The sequence below is a fragment of the Eubalaena glacialis genome, chromosome 9, assembly GCF_028564815.1.
Source record: "Eubalaena glacialis isolate mEubGla1 chromosome 9, mEubGla1.1.hap2.+ XY, whole genome shotgun sequence".
NCBI lineage: Eukaryota > Metazoa > Chordata > Mammalia > Artiodactyla > Balaenidae > Eubalaena > Eubalaena glacialis.
In genome coordinates, this window is record NC_083724.1 from 81,237,474 (window position 1) to 81,254,573 (window position 17,100).

At 40.0% G+C, this 17,100-nt stretch overlaps 1 protein-coding gene across 1 annotated transcript in view; it reads left to right on the top strand.

Annotated features, from left to right (window-relative positions):
• The window catches only part of ACO1 (aconitase 1), a 58,790-nt gene that overhangs the window by 15,852 nt on the left and 25,838 nt on the right, over nucleotides 1–17,100 (top strand). The window contains exons 2-7 of the mRNA XM_061200484.1: nucleotides 4,096–4,214; nucleotides 5,272–5,440; nucleotides 6,485–6,622; nucleotides 14,584–14,653; nucleotides 14,784–14,967; nucleotides 15,498–15,637. Coding sequence (XP_061056467.1) covers nucleotides 4,118–4,214; nucleotides 5,272–5,440; nucleotides 6,485–6,622; nucleotides 14,584–14,653; nucleotides 14,784–14,967; nucleotides 15,498–15,637 — 798 coding nt within the window. The 5' untranslated portion in view covers nucleotides 4,096–4,117. The remainder of the gene's footprint in view (nucleotides 1–4,095; nucleotides 4,215–5,271; nucleotides 5,441–6,484; nucleotides 6,623–14,583; nucleotides 14,654–14,783; nucleotides 14,968–15,497; nucleotides 15,638–17,100) is intronic.

Consider the following 17,100-nt stretch of genomic DNA (forward strand, 5'->3'; position numbering starts at 1 on the left):
ATTAGTATTGAATGGGGATTAGACAAAACAGAAAAAAAGGCAGGAACAATGCAGATAAGAAAGGAATTGAAACAGTGGGTCTGTGCTTTCTGTGGTTGTGGAAGTAGACAGGATTCCCTGACCAGTTGGTGGCGTTTCTAGCAAAATCACAGATCTTGGGATAATTTGGGGTAATACTCAAGGTTTGGGGATGGGCTAGGATTCTGGCCAGGGTAAGGCAGACCTAGGTACATTCACAATGCCTAGATTCTACTTTGGATCTGGATTGTTTCCAAACCAGAGAGCTTTCCCCTCACACCCTCCTTGGCATGTGGTTGTTTTGGCTCTCTCTTGGGATTACTAAAGCACTGGGAACTCCTATAAGGTCATTTGAAACAAGAGTGATAGAATGAGTGAAACTGTGGAGTGGCTCTGATTTCCAGAACCCTCCAGGCTTATAAGGGGGTGGGGATGGGGGGGAAGGTCCATTTCCCAACTTCCAAGCAAAACCAGTTTGGGGTTGCAAAAACACAGCTGCTGTTGCTTTCCACTGACCTGTGGCTCAGAGTGGCAAGGGACATGTGACAATCAATGCCTGGCTCAGGCCATTGTGCTGGGTGACCCCTAGAAAGAAGGAAAGGCAACTCTAGTATTCAAAACTGCCTCCTGTAGGAGGATTTCTCAGGCCCATGCGTCTCCTGGCTTTTTTCAGCTCTGAGGGTTGGTTGGTGACCTCCAGCCAGCACCATCTTCAAACCAGGAGTTGCCACACCTGGAGAGGCAGCCCCAAGGGGCTGGTGGAAAAAGCCAGAGTTCAAAACCTAGCTCTGCCTCTTACTGGATGTATGCCCTGAGGCGAGTTTTTCCATCTCTCTGAGCTGCACTTTTCTCAGCTGTAAAATGGGAGTAATGATAGGCTGGAATTTACAGAGATGTTGCCAGAGTTATAGAAGATGGTATGAAGCACTTGGCACGTGCTGACACTTAGTAATTAGTCATTGGCTCTTCTCTCTCCTAACTTCTGCAAGTAAAATTTCCTTCATTTATATAGTGAAACTACACAATTATCTAGTCTCTAAGGAAAAAAGGAGGCAGATGGAGAGTGCGTTATATGACACATTTTCTACAAGAGCCATACTGGTCACTATATCCATCCTGAAATACCAGCTGGCTTTGTAGGGTGGTAGGAACAGCAGGAATCGTGTAAGGCTTCCGAAGTTCTGCCAGGGCATTTATAAGCTACGGGGAAGCAAACTGACACATCGTGTCCTGTGTCCTCACTGCACCATGGCAGATATGGGTACAATTTGGCAACTGGTTTAACCATAGAATTTTGGCAAACTGAGCCCCTTTAGGGATGATTCAGTGACTTCAGGCTTTTGAAAGATATGAACAGCCCACCGTGCCCAGTTCAGCGAGGGGTTCCCACCACTTCCAGAGTTTCCTGCCTGAGTTTTCTCTCTGTAGTTACCTCCCATTCCTCCAAAACATCTGCCAGGCTAAGTTAGAACACAGGTCAAGTAGTGCCCTCAGGCGTGTTTGGTTTGGCCATTGTACTGCAGGCCCACTCAGCAGTTTAGAAAAATCTAGTTACCAACATTTATAAATCAAGAATGTTCGTGTAGAAATCCAGATTGCCAGCCTCGCTTGAAAACTTGGCTCTGTCCACACTGGGCTGGCATATTCCTGCATGTAGCCTGCGGCTGGAGCCAAGTGGCTGCCACTCCCTTAGCCGGGCAAACGTTGCCCTGGCTGCCAGGCCCCTGCGCTGCCTGCTTCACTTGTTCAGGCCCCCTTCCTGAACCGTGTGGTATTTTGGTTGCGATTCACTCCCCCCTCTCAAACATATACTTTCCACGGTACCTCCCTGGTTTCTGAATCAAGTGTACCTTCCTCACCTGGCCTTCCACGGTGTCCAGCAATGATTCTCAAACTGCACACGTGCTAGAGACACCTGGGAGACTGTTGAATTCCTGCCGCCTCCCCCAGCCCCTTCTGATTCAGTAGCTCAGCGGTGGGACTCGGGAGCCTACTTTTAACAAGAAAGAGCCCCAGGTAATTCTACTGCAGATGATCTAGGGCACGCCCCAGCGTCCCGTGCTAGGCTTTCTTTAATTTCAGTTCCGGAATTCCTAGAGAAGTCAGTTGGCCTTCCCTCGCCCCCACCAAATGGCAGCTCCTGCAAAAACCACGTGGGACTAGGGGAAAGAGGCGATTCCTAGTAAAAAGGCGCTGGGCAGACCACCGCACCCTTCCTTCTCATTCTCTCACGGGCACCGACCGGCTCATCCCATTGTCTCTGCACTCGCAACTCCAGGAAGGCAGGGGTTGCTTCTCACTCAGCTGCCTCTTCCCGGAACTGCCTGGCACTGGACTTTAGACACAGTGGGTGTGCTCATTGTCTATCTCTTTTAAGTTTTTAACTAGTTTTCAAACAGTTATATTTGTACAGTTAAAAATGCAAATAATACCAAAGGATATACAATGAAGCTGAGTCTTTCTCCCAATCCTGACTTCTAGGCCTCTGTCCCTCTTAAAGGAACCAGTCTCTTTTGTGTCTGAACGAAGACATGGGCCTGTCTATGGAGACAAGGCCCACTTGTCACTTTTTATCCCCACAAACAGTTGTTTTCTGTACAAACGGTCCTCGACTTACAATGGTTTGACTTACAATTTTTTGACCACTTTGGTGCAAAAGCGATAGGCATTCAGTAGAAACACACTTTGAATTTTGAATTTTGATCTTTTCCCGGGCTGGTGGTATGCGGTACAATACTCTCTTGTGATGAGTCCCAGTCAGCCACACGATCAGGAGGATGAACAACCGATACCCTTACAACCATTCTGTACCCAGACAACCACCCTGTTTTTTTATTTTCAGTACAGTATTCAATAAATTACATGAGATATTCAGCACTTCGTTATAAAAGAGGCTCTTTGTTAGATGATCTTACCCAACTGTAAGCTAACGTAAGTGTTCTGAGAATATTTGAGGTAGGCTAGGCTAAGCTGTGATGTTCAGTAGCTTAGTATATTAAATGCATTTCAACTTACGATATTTTCAGCTTACAACGGGTTTATCAGGGTGTTACCCAATCATAAGTTGAATAAGATATGGTACTTTGTTTTCATTTTATAGTAATATGTTGATCATTCCATATCAGTCATCCCAAAAATTGGTTTTATGAATATTTATTCATAAAAACCTTGGATTAGATAGGGGAATGTTACTATTATTATCTTAAAATTAAGACTGTTGGAGAATGGATCGATTAAAGGATTTTTGCCCAAGGGGTAGGACTAGAAAGCAAGTCTTCCGACTCCCACCCGGGAGTGTTTTGCTCTAAGTTATATAGTTAAGTTATTTGAAATCGCTGTTTATCTGTGTGGTGGAGACCAGGAACAGTGTCCTTTCTTGTTCACCACTTATAATTTATAAAAAGATAAGGAGAAATTCTGCCCAGAGCTGGGGTAGAGGGTCCTCTCCAAACATATCTGGGGAGTTTGGGCCTTTATGCCACCACAGTGTATCTTTAAGATTACCTGATGTGAACTCACTCTTGCTACCAACTCAAAAGTGAGTTGGGAAGACTTCCAACTAACAGGTTTATTTAAAACGCTGCAGAGACAGTTACAACAGAAAACAGCTGCTTTCAAGTCCGCTCTTCCAGAGTTCAAGTTTTATACAGTTGCACAATGTCACCTGCTCCGGACCTCTTAACCTCCTATCAAGCAAAACATGAGTCCAGCTCAGAGGTCTGTTCATATATTCGAGATTTACCATGCAACACATCCTTCATTTCCCTTTTTCCTCATGACTTATCAGTGCAAGAATTTTGGAAAGTTGTATACAGATAAGGCAAAAGAAGTTTGGGATTGTATGTACTCTTGAGAGGTGAATCCTAGCTTTCACAAATAGCTTCACAGAGCCCACTTTCTTTGCTAAGGATATCATTTTTTTATTCATTTTTGTCCCACCTTTCCCCTACTCTGAGAAGATAATAAGTGATTTCTTGAAGTGAATGTGTATCAAAATTGTTAAAGAGGGCAAACACTCATTGAATAAATAAGGTCCAGCCTTGAGAGCAGAAATTAAATGTTCTCTGTCCTTTTCAGGGACACGTGGCCATCAGGAATCATGAGCAACCCATTTGCACACCTCGCTGAGCCTTTGGATCCTGCACAACCAGGAAAGAAGTTCTTCAATTTGAATAAATTGGAGGATTCAAGATACGGTAGGTACATGGCTCTATGATGTAAGTGCTCTGATAGTAATTGGAATATCATTTGCATAATAAGTAAGCTACTTAATAAATTAGCCTTTAGGAGAGTTGGAAGAGGGAGTAGCAGAGATGGCTGAATGGTCTTGGGTTAACCACACAAATACACACCTTTCTTACATTGCTCGTTTTCAAGTAGATAATAATGATTATATGTATGTAACATGTACATAACATTTAGTATAGAGAGTGTTTGTACATATATATTGTTTAATCTGAATAACAACCCTATCATGTTATGTTTAAAAACATAAGAAGTCCTGAGGAAGCTGAGGCCCAGAGAGAGTAAATGATATGATTAAATAACAACTATGTAGGTAGCAGAAGAGGATGAAAACACAAGCCTTTTTTATTCCAACTCCTGTGCTTCTCTACCTTTGTAGTCTTGCCTTTTCTGGATAATACTGGTAAATAATTCTCATGTATCCGGATGGACCATTTCTTTTATAAACAAAATAACTTTTCTTATGAATTACCATTGTTTTATTCTAGAAAACACAGTTACCAATGACCATACTATGTGGTGTTTAGGGGTTTATTTCCTTTGAAAGATGTATCTGACTATTCTTTAGTCTTATTATAATAATTGTAAAGGGGTTATTTTCTCATTTCTTAAACACTAGGTTTCATAAGAAATACTACTGTGTGTATGTGTGTGTTACTTGCTAACAGTAATACAGTAAATTGTTTAGACTGATGTCTTTCATGACGACTTAAGGGAAATTCTGTTACTGGATTCCAAGGCTAGGCAACCATTTATTATGAAAGATTTAACTGTAATATTTTCTTTTTGCCTAGGCTGTTGGTATTTTCTAGTACTGAATGTCTCCTAAATCCATTCAATAGTCTTGTATTTTAAACTGTTGAGATCAGTTTAAATTTACTCTCTTTCCCTGTTGGAAGAATAGTGTGATGCCTTGTATCAAGGTTGTATGGAGTTTGGCTTTAGAGAGCTCTTATAATAAGATGTCTCATGGGTTTTGTTTTGTTATACTTTCTCCTTTACTCCTAGGACGACTACCATTTTCTATCAGAGTTCTCCTGGAGGCAGCCATTCGGAACTGTGATCAATTTTTGGTGAAGAAAAATGATGTTGAAAATATCCTAAATTGGAATGTCATGCAGCATAAGAACATAGAAGTGCCATTTAAGCCTGCCCGCGTCATCCTGCAGGACTTCACGTGAGCCTCATGTCACTTCACTCTTTCTCTGCATCCCTTGTCAGCCTTTAAAGAAAGCTTCTTAAAAGCAAAAATAAAAAACACAGTGACTGTATAATTTTTCACTCAACATTCAGAGACGGTTGAAAGCAAAAGGGGGCAGTTATCCCAGACGGGAAGAGATAATCTCAGGGAAATCAGGATGCATACTCACTCCACTTTTTCCAGTGGCAAAGGTCTTTGTCCTTGGTCTTCAAGATCCTAGTCCTAAGTGTACTAGCAAAAGTTGAAAGAAACAGCATGGAGTGGAGCTATCTCGGAATCTTTTCGCCCCTATGTCCTATCACGCAAGGAGCCAGGTTTCAAACAGCTGTCCTTGGAACGTTAATATGTATCGCCTGAGGGGAGATACATAGTTCACAAGGCCTGATGTGTTGCTGTTAAGCCTCTGCTCACATCCTGCTATTCCCAGGAATTGCTCCCCATCACAGCTTCATTTTGAGACATTACCGTTTCATTTTGAAATGATGTTATTTTATTCCTTCTGGAGAGCAAATTTCATTTTTTTTAGAGGAAGATCACCCAAATTTTATTCTCTAATAAAAAGGAAGCATTCACTTAGTATAAATTTGATTCACAGTCTACTTTTCTGAATTATATCCATTCCTTTAAATTTGGTCTGAAGTTGAAGGGTGTGATCCGTATATCTTGTCCAGGTCTTTGTCAGCCCACCATATGAATAGGGAACAGTGATGGCAGAAAAAGTTCCAGAGTTTTTAATTGCCAGCTTTCCCACAGTTTCTCTGTTTAGACCATATTGGCTGTGAACTTCAATGCAGGGATAAAATTGCATATAGAGATACCACTCAGTCGTGGCGCTTATTACTGATGTGATTTCTGCTGAAGGGAATGTGCTTTAAACACTTTCACTTTTCTAACACATCCACTGTTAGCACCACTGACGAGACAGCCCAATGGCCAATATTATCAGCAGAGGCAAAAGCTGAAAAATCCCATGGCACTTGTTTAACAGACTTGTTTTCTGCTTAATCTCCCTTTTCTTAGGGGTGTGCCAGCTGTGGTTGACTTTGCTGCCATGCGTGATGCTGTGAAAAAGTTAGGAGGAAATCCAGAGAAAATAAACCCTGTCTGTCCCGCTGACCTTGTCATTGATCATTCCATCCAGGTTGATTTCAACAGAAGGTGAGAGACTAGGATGAATACTTGGGTTTTCTGCTTTGTGCAAAATCTCAGAGTGTAAGTCTTTTTTGTGTGTAAAAGGAACCCTCCTGCACTGTTGGTGGGAATGTAAATTGATACAACCACTATGGAAAACAGTATAGAGTTTCCTTAAAAAACTAAAAATAGAACTACCATATGACCCAGCAATCCCACTACTGGGCATATACCCTGAGAAAACCGTAATTCAAAAAGAGTCATGTACCACAATGTTCATTGCAGCTCTATTTACAATAGCCAGGACATGGAAACAACCTAAATGTCCATTGACAGATGAATGGATAAAGAAGATGTGGCACATATATACAATGGAATATTACTCAGCCATAAAAAGAAACGAAATTGAGTTAACTGTAGTGAGGTGGATGGACCTAGAGTCTGTCATACAGAGTGAAGTAAGTCAGAAAGAGAAAAACAAATACCGTATGCTAACGCATATATATGGAATCTAAAAAGAAAAAAAAAAAATGGTACTGATGAACCTAGTTGCAGGGCAGGAATAAAGAGGTAGACATAGAAAATGGACTTGAGGACACGGGGTAGGAGGGTGAAACTGGGGCGAAGTGAGAGTAGCATCCACATATATACACTACCGAATGTAAAATAGTTGGCTGGTGGGAAGAAGCCGCATAGCACAGGGAGATCCGCCCGGTGCTTTGTGACCACCTAGAGGGGTGGGATAGGGAGGATGGGAGGGAGGCTCAAGAGGGAGGGGACATGGGGACATGTGTATGCATATGGCTGATTTGCTTTGTTGTACAACAGAAACTAACACAGTATTGTGAAGCAATTATACTCCAATAAAGATCTATTAAAAAATAAAAAAATTTAAAAAAAAGAAGAAACATCTTTAAAAAGTATATTCAGGAAAACTCAAACTTAATAAATATTTTCCCCTGAAGTTTTTTTTTTTCAGGGTGGGGGCAGGGGGGATTAAATCTTTTTTTTTTTTTCTATTTACTTCTTGGGTGGGAACAGCCTGTGTTTAAGCTTGAAGTCTGGGTGAAAAACACATACAAATTCTGCCATGAGAGCTTGTCAATACAAGTATGTGTCTGACTTTAAAAGAGTTTGGCTTTTTTTTTTTTTCCAACCACTGGAGTCTTATTCCTTTTTGATTCCAAGTAACTATTTCATATCTGGCCATCTCTGCCTCTCCACGTGGGTGTCCATAAAGTCTATCCCTTTCTTTTCCTTTTTTCCTTCTATTGTTCAGGATATCCACTTCCCTCTTCCTGCTAAAATCCTATCAACAACCTACCAATCCTACCAATAAAATCTCAGTAGCAGAAGACAATAAGAATGTATTTCTTACACATCTACAAGTTGGGTGGGAGCTCAGCTGATCTCAGCTGAGTGCAGTTGGGCAGCTGTGCCTCACCCAGCCTTGGCACATCAGTAGGGCAGCTGGGACAGCTCCATTCTATGTGTGCTTCTTTGGGGACCCAGGCTAAAGGAGAAAGCAGCTATGTGGTGATCACAGAGGCTCAAGAAGGCAAGCGGGAACCTGCAGCATCTCTTGAGGCCTAGATGAGGACTGACATAGGATCACTTCTATTCACAATCACATGAATCAAAGCAAGTTGCACAGTTGACCCCAAAGTCAGGGGTGAAGGAGTACACTCCAGTAACTGCAAGATTACACAACGAGGATCTGGATATAAGGAGGGCAGCCAGGTACTACTAGAAGGCTGATATCTTAACCTAGAAGTATAACTAAATAAAATTATTTCCAACTTTAGATAGAACATTAGTTAGAAAGAAATAACTGTTCTGCATACAATGCTGGGAAAATTAATTATTTGGTAGAGAGAACTTCATATGATTTAAAGCATTAATATTTTAAAAATTAAATCATCAAAGATTTTGAAGAAAATTTAATTATATAGTGTCAAATGCCTTGATGAGAAAGACCTTTCTAAATTTAGAAGCAATGAATGAAACAAAGGAAAAAAAAAAATCTATAGATTTAATGACTTCAAAGTTACCAGGAGATAACTTGAAAAATATTTTCAATAAAGAGTTAATATCCCTAATATATAAAGAATATGTATAATCTATTAAAAAATAGTAAAACCTAGCAAATAAATGGTCAAAGGAAAGTGGACATTTCACAATAAAAGGAAATACAAATGGTAAACAGTATATAAAGCCTTTTCAACTTTACAAGTAATAAAAAGGTAAATTAAATCCTTGAGATACCATTTTCTCTTATCAACATAGTTTAGAAAATAAATGTTATTAATTATGAATGTGTCATGAGGGAGACACTTTTATACACTGCTGATAGCACTACAAATCAGAAATGATGAAAGCAATGTGCCATATCCTTTGTCCTGGAATTTCCACTTCTAAACATACACTTTATAGATATCTGAAATTCATCAAAAGCTTAATGACTAAATAGTGCTTATTAAAGTATTATTTATAATAGTGAAAACTTAAAAGCATTCTAGGTGTCCAACAAAGGAGAGTGATTTATTAAATTATAGTACATCCTTAAAGTGAACTATTAAGTAACCTTTACGGTTATATTTTAATCCTTAATAACATTTGGAACATGCTCATGTCTTGGCTCAATGAGCTAGATAAAAATTGCATGTATAGAATGATCTCAGCTCGATGAAACTCTAGGCAAAGATTAAAAAATTGGAAAGAGAAGTGCCAAACTGCTAAACGATTGTAACTGTTCTTTATTTTTACAATAAAAAGCTATTGTTTTTATAATAGAAAGTCATTTAAGAATATGAAACCAACCACTCAAAGGAAAAAAAAAAGCAAAAACGTTTATTTACTTCCTTGGGGATTTAAGTGGGTTCCATACAGCCTCAAGAGAAATGTAGAAACTGGTCATTCTCAAATTAGTATTGCCAATATCCAACCCAGAGAAATTCAGGAATAGAGAGAAAACTGCTTTGTCCCCTGAATTGATGGTTCTTGGAACAAACAGACTGGATACTTGCTAGCTCTTCCCTTTTCTTTGGACTCTAAACCCATTCTTGGGCAACATGTCTTTTTTTTTTTTTTTTCCTTAAATCACATGAGCTCAATTTAATGTTTTGATTTCAAAGGGAAGAGTTAAAAATACACAAACTATTATCCTATTGGAGAGTATGTATGTTTCCTAAAGTCCCACTTCAGAAATTATTAAAAGTAGCCTCACAAAATCATGGGCAACTTTTTCCTGAAGTCTCATTGGTGTTGATGGATTTACCTTCATTTCCCTGGCCTGGAAGGTGAAAGTACTGGTGGAGACAGAATTGTAATTGTTTTAATGTCTAAAGTTATTTGACTCAAAACTCAAAAGAGCTCCTGACAATTAAGCAGGTAAAGAATCTGAGTCAGCACCAACTTCACTGTGACTTGTTTTCCTCCTTAAACCTTGACATCCATCAACTCTGGTTTCAATTTTTTATGGACCTTTTTCATTTATATTGTAATATTGAAAACATTGTGATGAAAATAGCAAAGTCTAGGGGTGAACTTTGATCCAAAATGATATCCAAATCTAGCAAACACTTTTTTTTTAAATTAAAGAGAAACACTTCTATGAGAAGTATTTTCTTTTTTTATAAATTTATTTATTTATTTATTTTTGGCTGTATTGGGTCTTCGTTGCTGTGCACAGCTTTCTCTAGTTGCGGTGAGCGGGGGCTACTCCTCGTTGCGGTGTGCGGGCTTCTCATTGCGGTGGCTTCTCTTGTTGCGGAGCACAGGCTCTAGGCGCGCAGACTTCAGTAGTTGTGGCACGTGGGCTCAGTAGTTGTGGCTCGCGGGCTCTAGAGTGCAAGCTCAGTAGTTGTGGCGCATGGGCTTAGTTGCTCCGCAGCATGTGGGATCTTCCCGGACCAGGGCTCGAACCCGTATCCCCTGCATGGGCAGGTGGATTCTTAACCACTGCACCACCAGAGAAGCCCGAGAAGTATTTTCATTGCTAGTGTTTTGTTTTTATTTCTTGAGTTTGGTTTTGCAATTTGACCTCCCAGTCTCTTTCCTCATTTTTGTAAGGAATTAAGTGTGATGTCTCAGCTTTTGTGGAACTGTGTGCTGTGGGCTTATTTCCAGCTATTTCCAGAATGAAGTAAGGAGTGGTGGGATGGTGAATTTTCTCAGTTAAGTATTTCTAAGCTCTTTCCCTGCTGTGAATAATAGTAATTGGCTTCACACCATCTTTAGGAATCGAGGATCTAACTAATGCATTATTGTAATGTTTTACAAAGTTATCTCAGAAATAACCTTTTTTAAAATCCCAAGAAGAATATCATAGCAATTTCTGACCAGATTTCATGAGTGTCAAAACTATCTTCTCTATAAATACTGTCTGTGAATTTCTGGAGTACCATTAAATGTAATACTCAGAAACTTTGAACTACATCCAAATCTGATTTCAACTTATGTAAATAAGGAGAAATTTCCTCTTTAGTGTGTGAGGCCATTCACATTCAGAGATCTTATTGAAAGCTCACCAGATTGGGTAAATCTAGGAAAGTTCTGAGTGGTGGAAAAATCTGAATTCTAGGTCTGTTTATTCATTCGAATAACTAGAACTAAGTTAAAGAGCCAAGGTTAGCATGAAAGATTTTTTGTTTTAGTGAGTAAATAGGGTTGTTTTTTTAATTTTATTTTTAATTTTTTTTTAATTTTAACTTTTTTTTACCTAGAATTTAACATATCTTAAAGCAGCCTAAGCATTTCTGGCTTCTGCTTGTCCTGTGACTATGTCATGTATATCGAACTGACGGTCCCAGCATTCTCTGGGGTAAATGGTCCTCTTCCAACCTTGCTTCTGTTGTGAGAAACTCTGAAATCCTTCTGGAGACAAGAGGACAAGGCATAATGACTGGGAGTCCACATGTGCTCAGAGCTCAGCAGAAGAGATGGGGCAGGGCCATACATGATTAAGAATAATGTTCCAAGATGCCTTCCCTTTTTTTTGTAAAATTAAATCCATTTAACAGACCTATTGTGTGCCAGTATTTATTCAAGAAGCAGGTTAGTCTAGAATAGTAGAGAGATTAGAGAATGCACAGCTTGAATGCAGTTAGTAAGTGTAGGAACCAAATCACTAACTTGGAGAGTCAGGTGGGCTCTTCCAGGAGTGTCACTTAATCTGGGTCCCCAGGCATGTTTACCAAAGAGCGAAGAGCTGGAAAGGCATTCTACACAGAGAGAACAGAGCATGCAAAGGCATGAGGAAAGTGGGGTTTGAGAGAGTATGAGGGCCACAGTGCAGCTGAAACTGAAAGTTTGGACTGGAGGATGGGAGAGGGCTCTTAAAGGAAGTCTGAGGTCAGACTGAAGGACCTTGTTTTTTAAGGCAAGGGATTTGTACTTTATTTAGAAAATGGGATCCACTGACAGATTCAAGATGGGTTGTAATGATCTGTATTTTGGAAAACTGATTCTGGTGACAGTACAAAAGATAGGTTGACTAGACTGACAGAGAAACTAGAGAGGAAGCTGTCTCTGAATTAATTCTCTGATAGCTGTAGGTACTAAGTGGGAGAAGAGGAGGTCATTAGATGAGAGATGGACAGACGGAGATGAGGAAGAAATGTAGGAAAGAAGGTCACACATTAGGGTTTGACCTGCTGTGTTTGTGGTGCCCGAGGTGTTCCTGATGCAGGTGCCCAGGATACATTGGGACTGTGGATCTGGACCTGAAGAGACAGGTGGGGACCGGAGGGATGGAGCCTTTAGTGTACTAGTGCGAAGGTGGAGATGCGTACGTTCAAGAATAGCTGCATCGGATCCAGAGGGTCCACGGGGGCTGCTGATCAGGGGTCAGGGCGGGGATCAGAACAACTGCCTTGTTCCACTACACTAGGATCTCTCCTTCTCCATTTCTTTTACTTTTCTCTAACACGTACACACATTCACAGACATTCATTCTTCATGTCAGAGATCAGCAAACTTTTACTGTAAAGGGCCAATAGTAAATACTTTAGGTTTTGCTGGCCACATACTGTGTCCGTTTATTTTTTTTCCAGCCTTTAAAAATATAAAAATTATTCGTTGTTTGACAGCCAAACATATACAGGTATTGGGCCAGATTTGACTCATGAACCGTAGTTTGTGGACCAACCCCTGCTCTAAGATACTCTCAGAAATTGATTCCATCAAAGCAACTGACACTTATCTGGAAGAATATTCACATCAAGAGAAAAAGAGAAAAAATCCGCATGGTAACTGAATGTGTATTTGTAGAGTAAATAATAAGTGCCTCCAGTCTTTTTCTTCTCAAGGAGTGCCTGCCTACCCATGTTCATCTGGCAGACTCCCCCTCGCCCTCCAGACTACATCGATGTCATTGCCTTCTGGAAGGCATCCCTGGCTCCCTGGTCTGAGTTGATGGCCCTTTCTGGGCGCTCCCCTGGCACCCTGTACTTCCCGTATCATGACATTGATAATCACACTCTCATGGTTGCCTGGTTGCTTCTCTGTGTCTCTCGCTAGGCTCTGAGCTCCAGCTGGGCAGCACACGTGCCCCTTCTGCGCCTTTGTACGCCCAGCATGTGGCACCATGTAGGCTCTGTAGATCATTAATAAGTGACAGAAGAAAGTGGGTATAGTGGTTCAGGTAGAGGCTCCAGGACTGGTCAGACCTGGGTTCAGGTGACCACTCTGTAATTTACAAGCATCTGACCTTGGAGAAGTTAACTAATCTTTCTGTGCCTCAGCTTCCTCTTCCATACATTGGGGTAATGGTAGTACCTACGTGAGGGGTTGTTATGATGACTGAATGAGTTCATGTGTGTAAAGCACTTAGAGCCTATGATGCATCGTGCAGTCTTGCACTTTGGCTCCTGCTGTTATTATTATTATGGTAGTTGTTGCTATTACCACTACCACCATTGCTGCTACAGTTTCTGCAACTACTACTACAGGGAGGCAGCATAGGGATTCAGAGCATCATTCTTGAGTCAGACTGCCTGGGTTTCAATACCAATTCCATCATTTACTATCTGTGAGGTCCTGAACAAGTTTCTTACCCTCTCTGTGTCTGTTTCCTCTTTTGAAAAATGTGGATATTAGTTGCCCCTAGCTCAAAGGGGTATTTTGAAGACTAAATTAGAAAATAAATGTAAAGCACTTTAGTGCCTAGTTCCTAGTAATGTCAATAAGTGTTGACTATCAATTAGTGAAGTCTGACTTGGGTCTTAGCTATTAATTTCACTATCCTTTCCTATGTTCACTCAACCCATGACAGTTTGTAAGCGCTTCCTGTGTGCTAACCATGCCGAGTTGTCACTATGACTTGCTCTACTTTGACTCAAAACAATGTAGTTTGATTATAAAAATTCTGGAAAAGCTTCCTGATGCCCTGAATTGTCCATGTCAGTCCTGATGAACTGAATGACTTTGAGCAAACCTCGGTATATAATCTGGGCTTTACAGATGTTCTTGAGTGGCACCATCCTCCTCATAAACCTCCTTTTGAAAGATAGGAGATTGTGATTCTATAAATTCCTGTGCCTCCTGGCATCACTGGTTCCCTACCTCCCAACATAAAACAGATGAAAATGCAAGCCCAGATATGGCTCAGTTCAGAGAGGTGTTGTAACAAGGTCATAGGTAAGAAAGGAGTACAGAAAGAAAGCTTCTTTAAATATCTAAGCTGCTATTGTCATCATAAATGTCTTCAGTCTGTTCCTAAGAGTCAGATTTTATGATTAGAATAGTTTTAACTTAAATTCACTTAATGTTTTCTACCCTCCATGTTTAAAGGCATTATAAAAATCAACTAAACCAAAAAATAATTATTCTTTTTACTTTCTTTAATTACCTTTCCCATGTGAATGAATACATAATACCACCCAGCAAGCCTGCAGATGAAACTGCCATTTTCTTTATTATCACCTATAAATTTGACCAGTAACATTTTACACCTTAAAATTTATACATTTAGTTTTTCTCTTTGACAGGGCAGACAGTTTACAGAAGAATCAAGACTTGGAATTTGAAAGAAATAGAGAACGATTTGAATTTTTAAAGGTATGGGCAGAGTTTGGCTCCATTGGTTGATTCTTTATGTGTGTGGGGTATGAGGAAGAGGTGCCAAGGAGGTGAGCTGCATAAAGTTGTGTCTGGCATTCATAGTGTTCTCCCCATTTTTCAATCCTAGTGGGGCTCTCAGGCCTTTCGCAACATGCGGATTATTCCTCCTGGCTCAGGAATCATCCACCAGGTGAATCTGGAGTATTTGGCAAGAGTGGTATTTGATCAGGATGGATATTATTACCCAGACAGTCTTGTGGGCACGGATTCGCACACTACCATGATTGATGGTTTGGGCGTTCTCGGTTGGGGTGAGTGTTCTTCCGGGTTCCTATTCCACTTATGCTGTTCTATGTAAATACCTTGATATACTTTGATACCCTTACATCCCAGCAGCATGAATTTGAGTGACCACAAATATCAGAGAGGTTTTTTTGTCTGTTTTCCAGTAATTTCCAGTACCCAGAAAAGTGTCTCATGCCTTTTAGGCACTCAGTATAATGTTTGGAAGAATGAATTGGAATAAGCAGCTGGAATTAGAATAAGCGAAAATCAGCTGGGGTGTTTGTTAAAAACAGCGACTCCTGAAGCCCACTCTCCTTTTTAGTGCGGAATCAAGGGGATTTTGACACAGGTGTTTGGGGGACCACACTTTGAGAAACACTTGTTAAAAATTCTACAGAGGGAAATAGAGAAAAGATAACTGTTCTTTATGGAAATATAACTCTATACTAGTAAAACACTATAAGTGGGTTGACTACTTGTTAATGACACTGAACTATGCCTGAGGGATATCGTGAGGACTAAGGAAAGCATTATTCTGTCACACCTTTCCACACAGGTGTGGGTGGTATCGAAGCAGAAGCTGTCATGCTGGGCCAGCCAATCAGCATGGTGCTTCCCCAGGTGATTGGCTACAGGCTGATGGGAAATCCCCACCCCCTGGTAACATCCACTGACATCGTGCTCACCATCACCAAGGTAACAATGTGCTGCCTCTTCTGTGGTCTGAGTCGCAGTGACAAATAGGAAGAAAGTCCATGATGGAGTCTCTCTTGGTTTCCATGTGCTCTAGAAATGCTAGGAAACAGTACGTTTATGACTTTAAAAGAGATGACATAAGGAGAGAACTCTGCGGTTAGGTTTCAGATCATTATGTTCATTTTACTCTTCTGTTGCTGCATGGATCTTTTTCTTTAAAAATTTTTTTTGAAACTGTGGAATAGTTTAAATACACAGAAGTTAAAATGACATTTATATGCCCACCATGTAGACTTAACAGATGGTAACATTTTGCTCTATTTGCTTCAGAGCTCTCTCTGTATGTATATTTTTTAAGAAGTGAAATGTAATATTTATGGCTAAAGCCACCCTCTTCATTTCTAGAGATAATCACTATCTTGAGGTTATAAGAAATCATTTCCATGTGTATGTTTATACTTCTACATTTTTTCCACATGGTTCTTCTTTATATGAAAGTAACAAACTCTATGAATAATTTTTGACTATTTAAAATTCTATTCTCTGTATTATAAGTTACATTATTGTAACAGATGTTTCTCCAAGCTGGAAAATATTAGTTTTTTTTTTTTTTTTTTCATTTGCCCTTGTCGGAAATAATCTTTTTTGGTGATTTGCTTGCTTTGCAAAAAGAAGGCAGTTTCATTTTGAAAGACTATTAGAAAAGTAATTTTTTTTTTTATTATCACACAATTTTTTCTGGTTGTATAGTTTGGAGGCTTGGGGTATGTGGGATGGATACTATACTTTTGATTTAATAGTCATGGACTTCGGAATTGGATTTATTTGAACACTATAGCTCATCAGAGATGTCCGCATCATTCAAGTGTGGAATAATATAGATTCTGCCCACAAAATTTGGTAGAATTCCACGTAACCAAAAGAGCCTGTCCGTGTGGTTGTCCACACTTCATACAGCTGATTTCATGCAGGGCCAAGCCAGTCACTGAGGCTCCAGCCCTGGCTGATGGCTTGTATGGAAAAGGTGTGAGAGTCAGACTGCCTGGATCTTTTGGTTACATTTGACTTATACCTGTGTTCAGGATATTTGTTCATTATACCCTTGAAAACAAGGCATTTGCTTATTCAACAAGTGCAAATCATAATTTATTCAAGTTGAAAGAATTTAATTTTTAGAAAGAAGTTTTCTCATTTGGCAAAACTTTTCTTATTGTGTTTTTATATTACTTTTTCTTTCTTTTTGAAGAAATGTTTCCACATAATTTTAGATTTACAGGGGAGTTGACGTAAAGGTAATACAGAGTTCCTGTTACCTTTCTCCCAGCTTCCCCAGATGTTAACATCTTACATAACCATGGTATATTTATGAGAAACAGAAGTAGTTAACGTCGGTATGACATTTTTAACTAAACTAGAAACTTCACCAGTTTCTTCAGTAATCCCTTTTCTGTTCAAGGATCTAC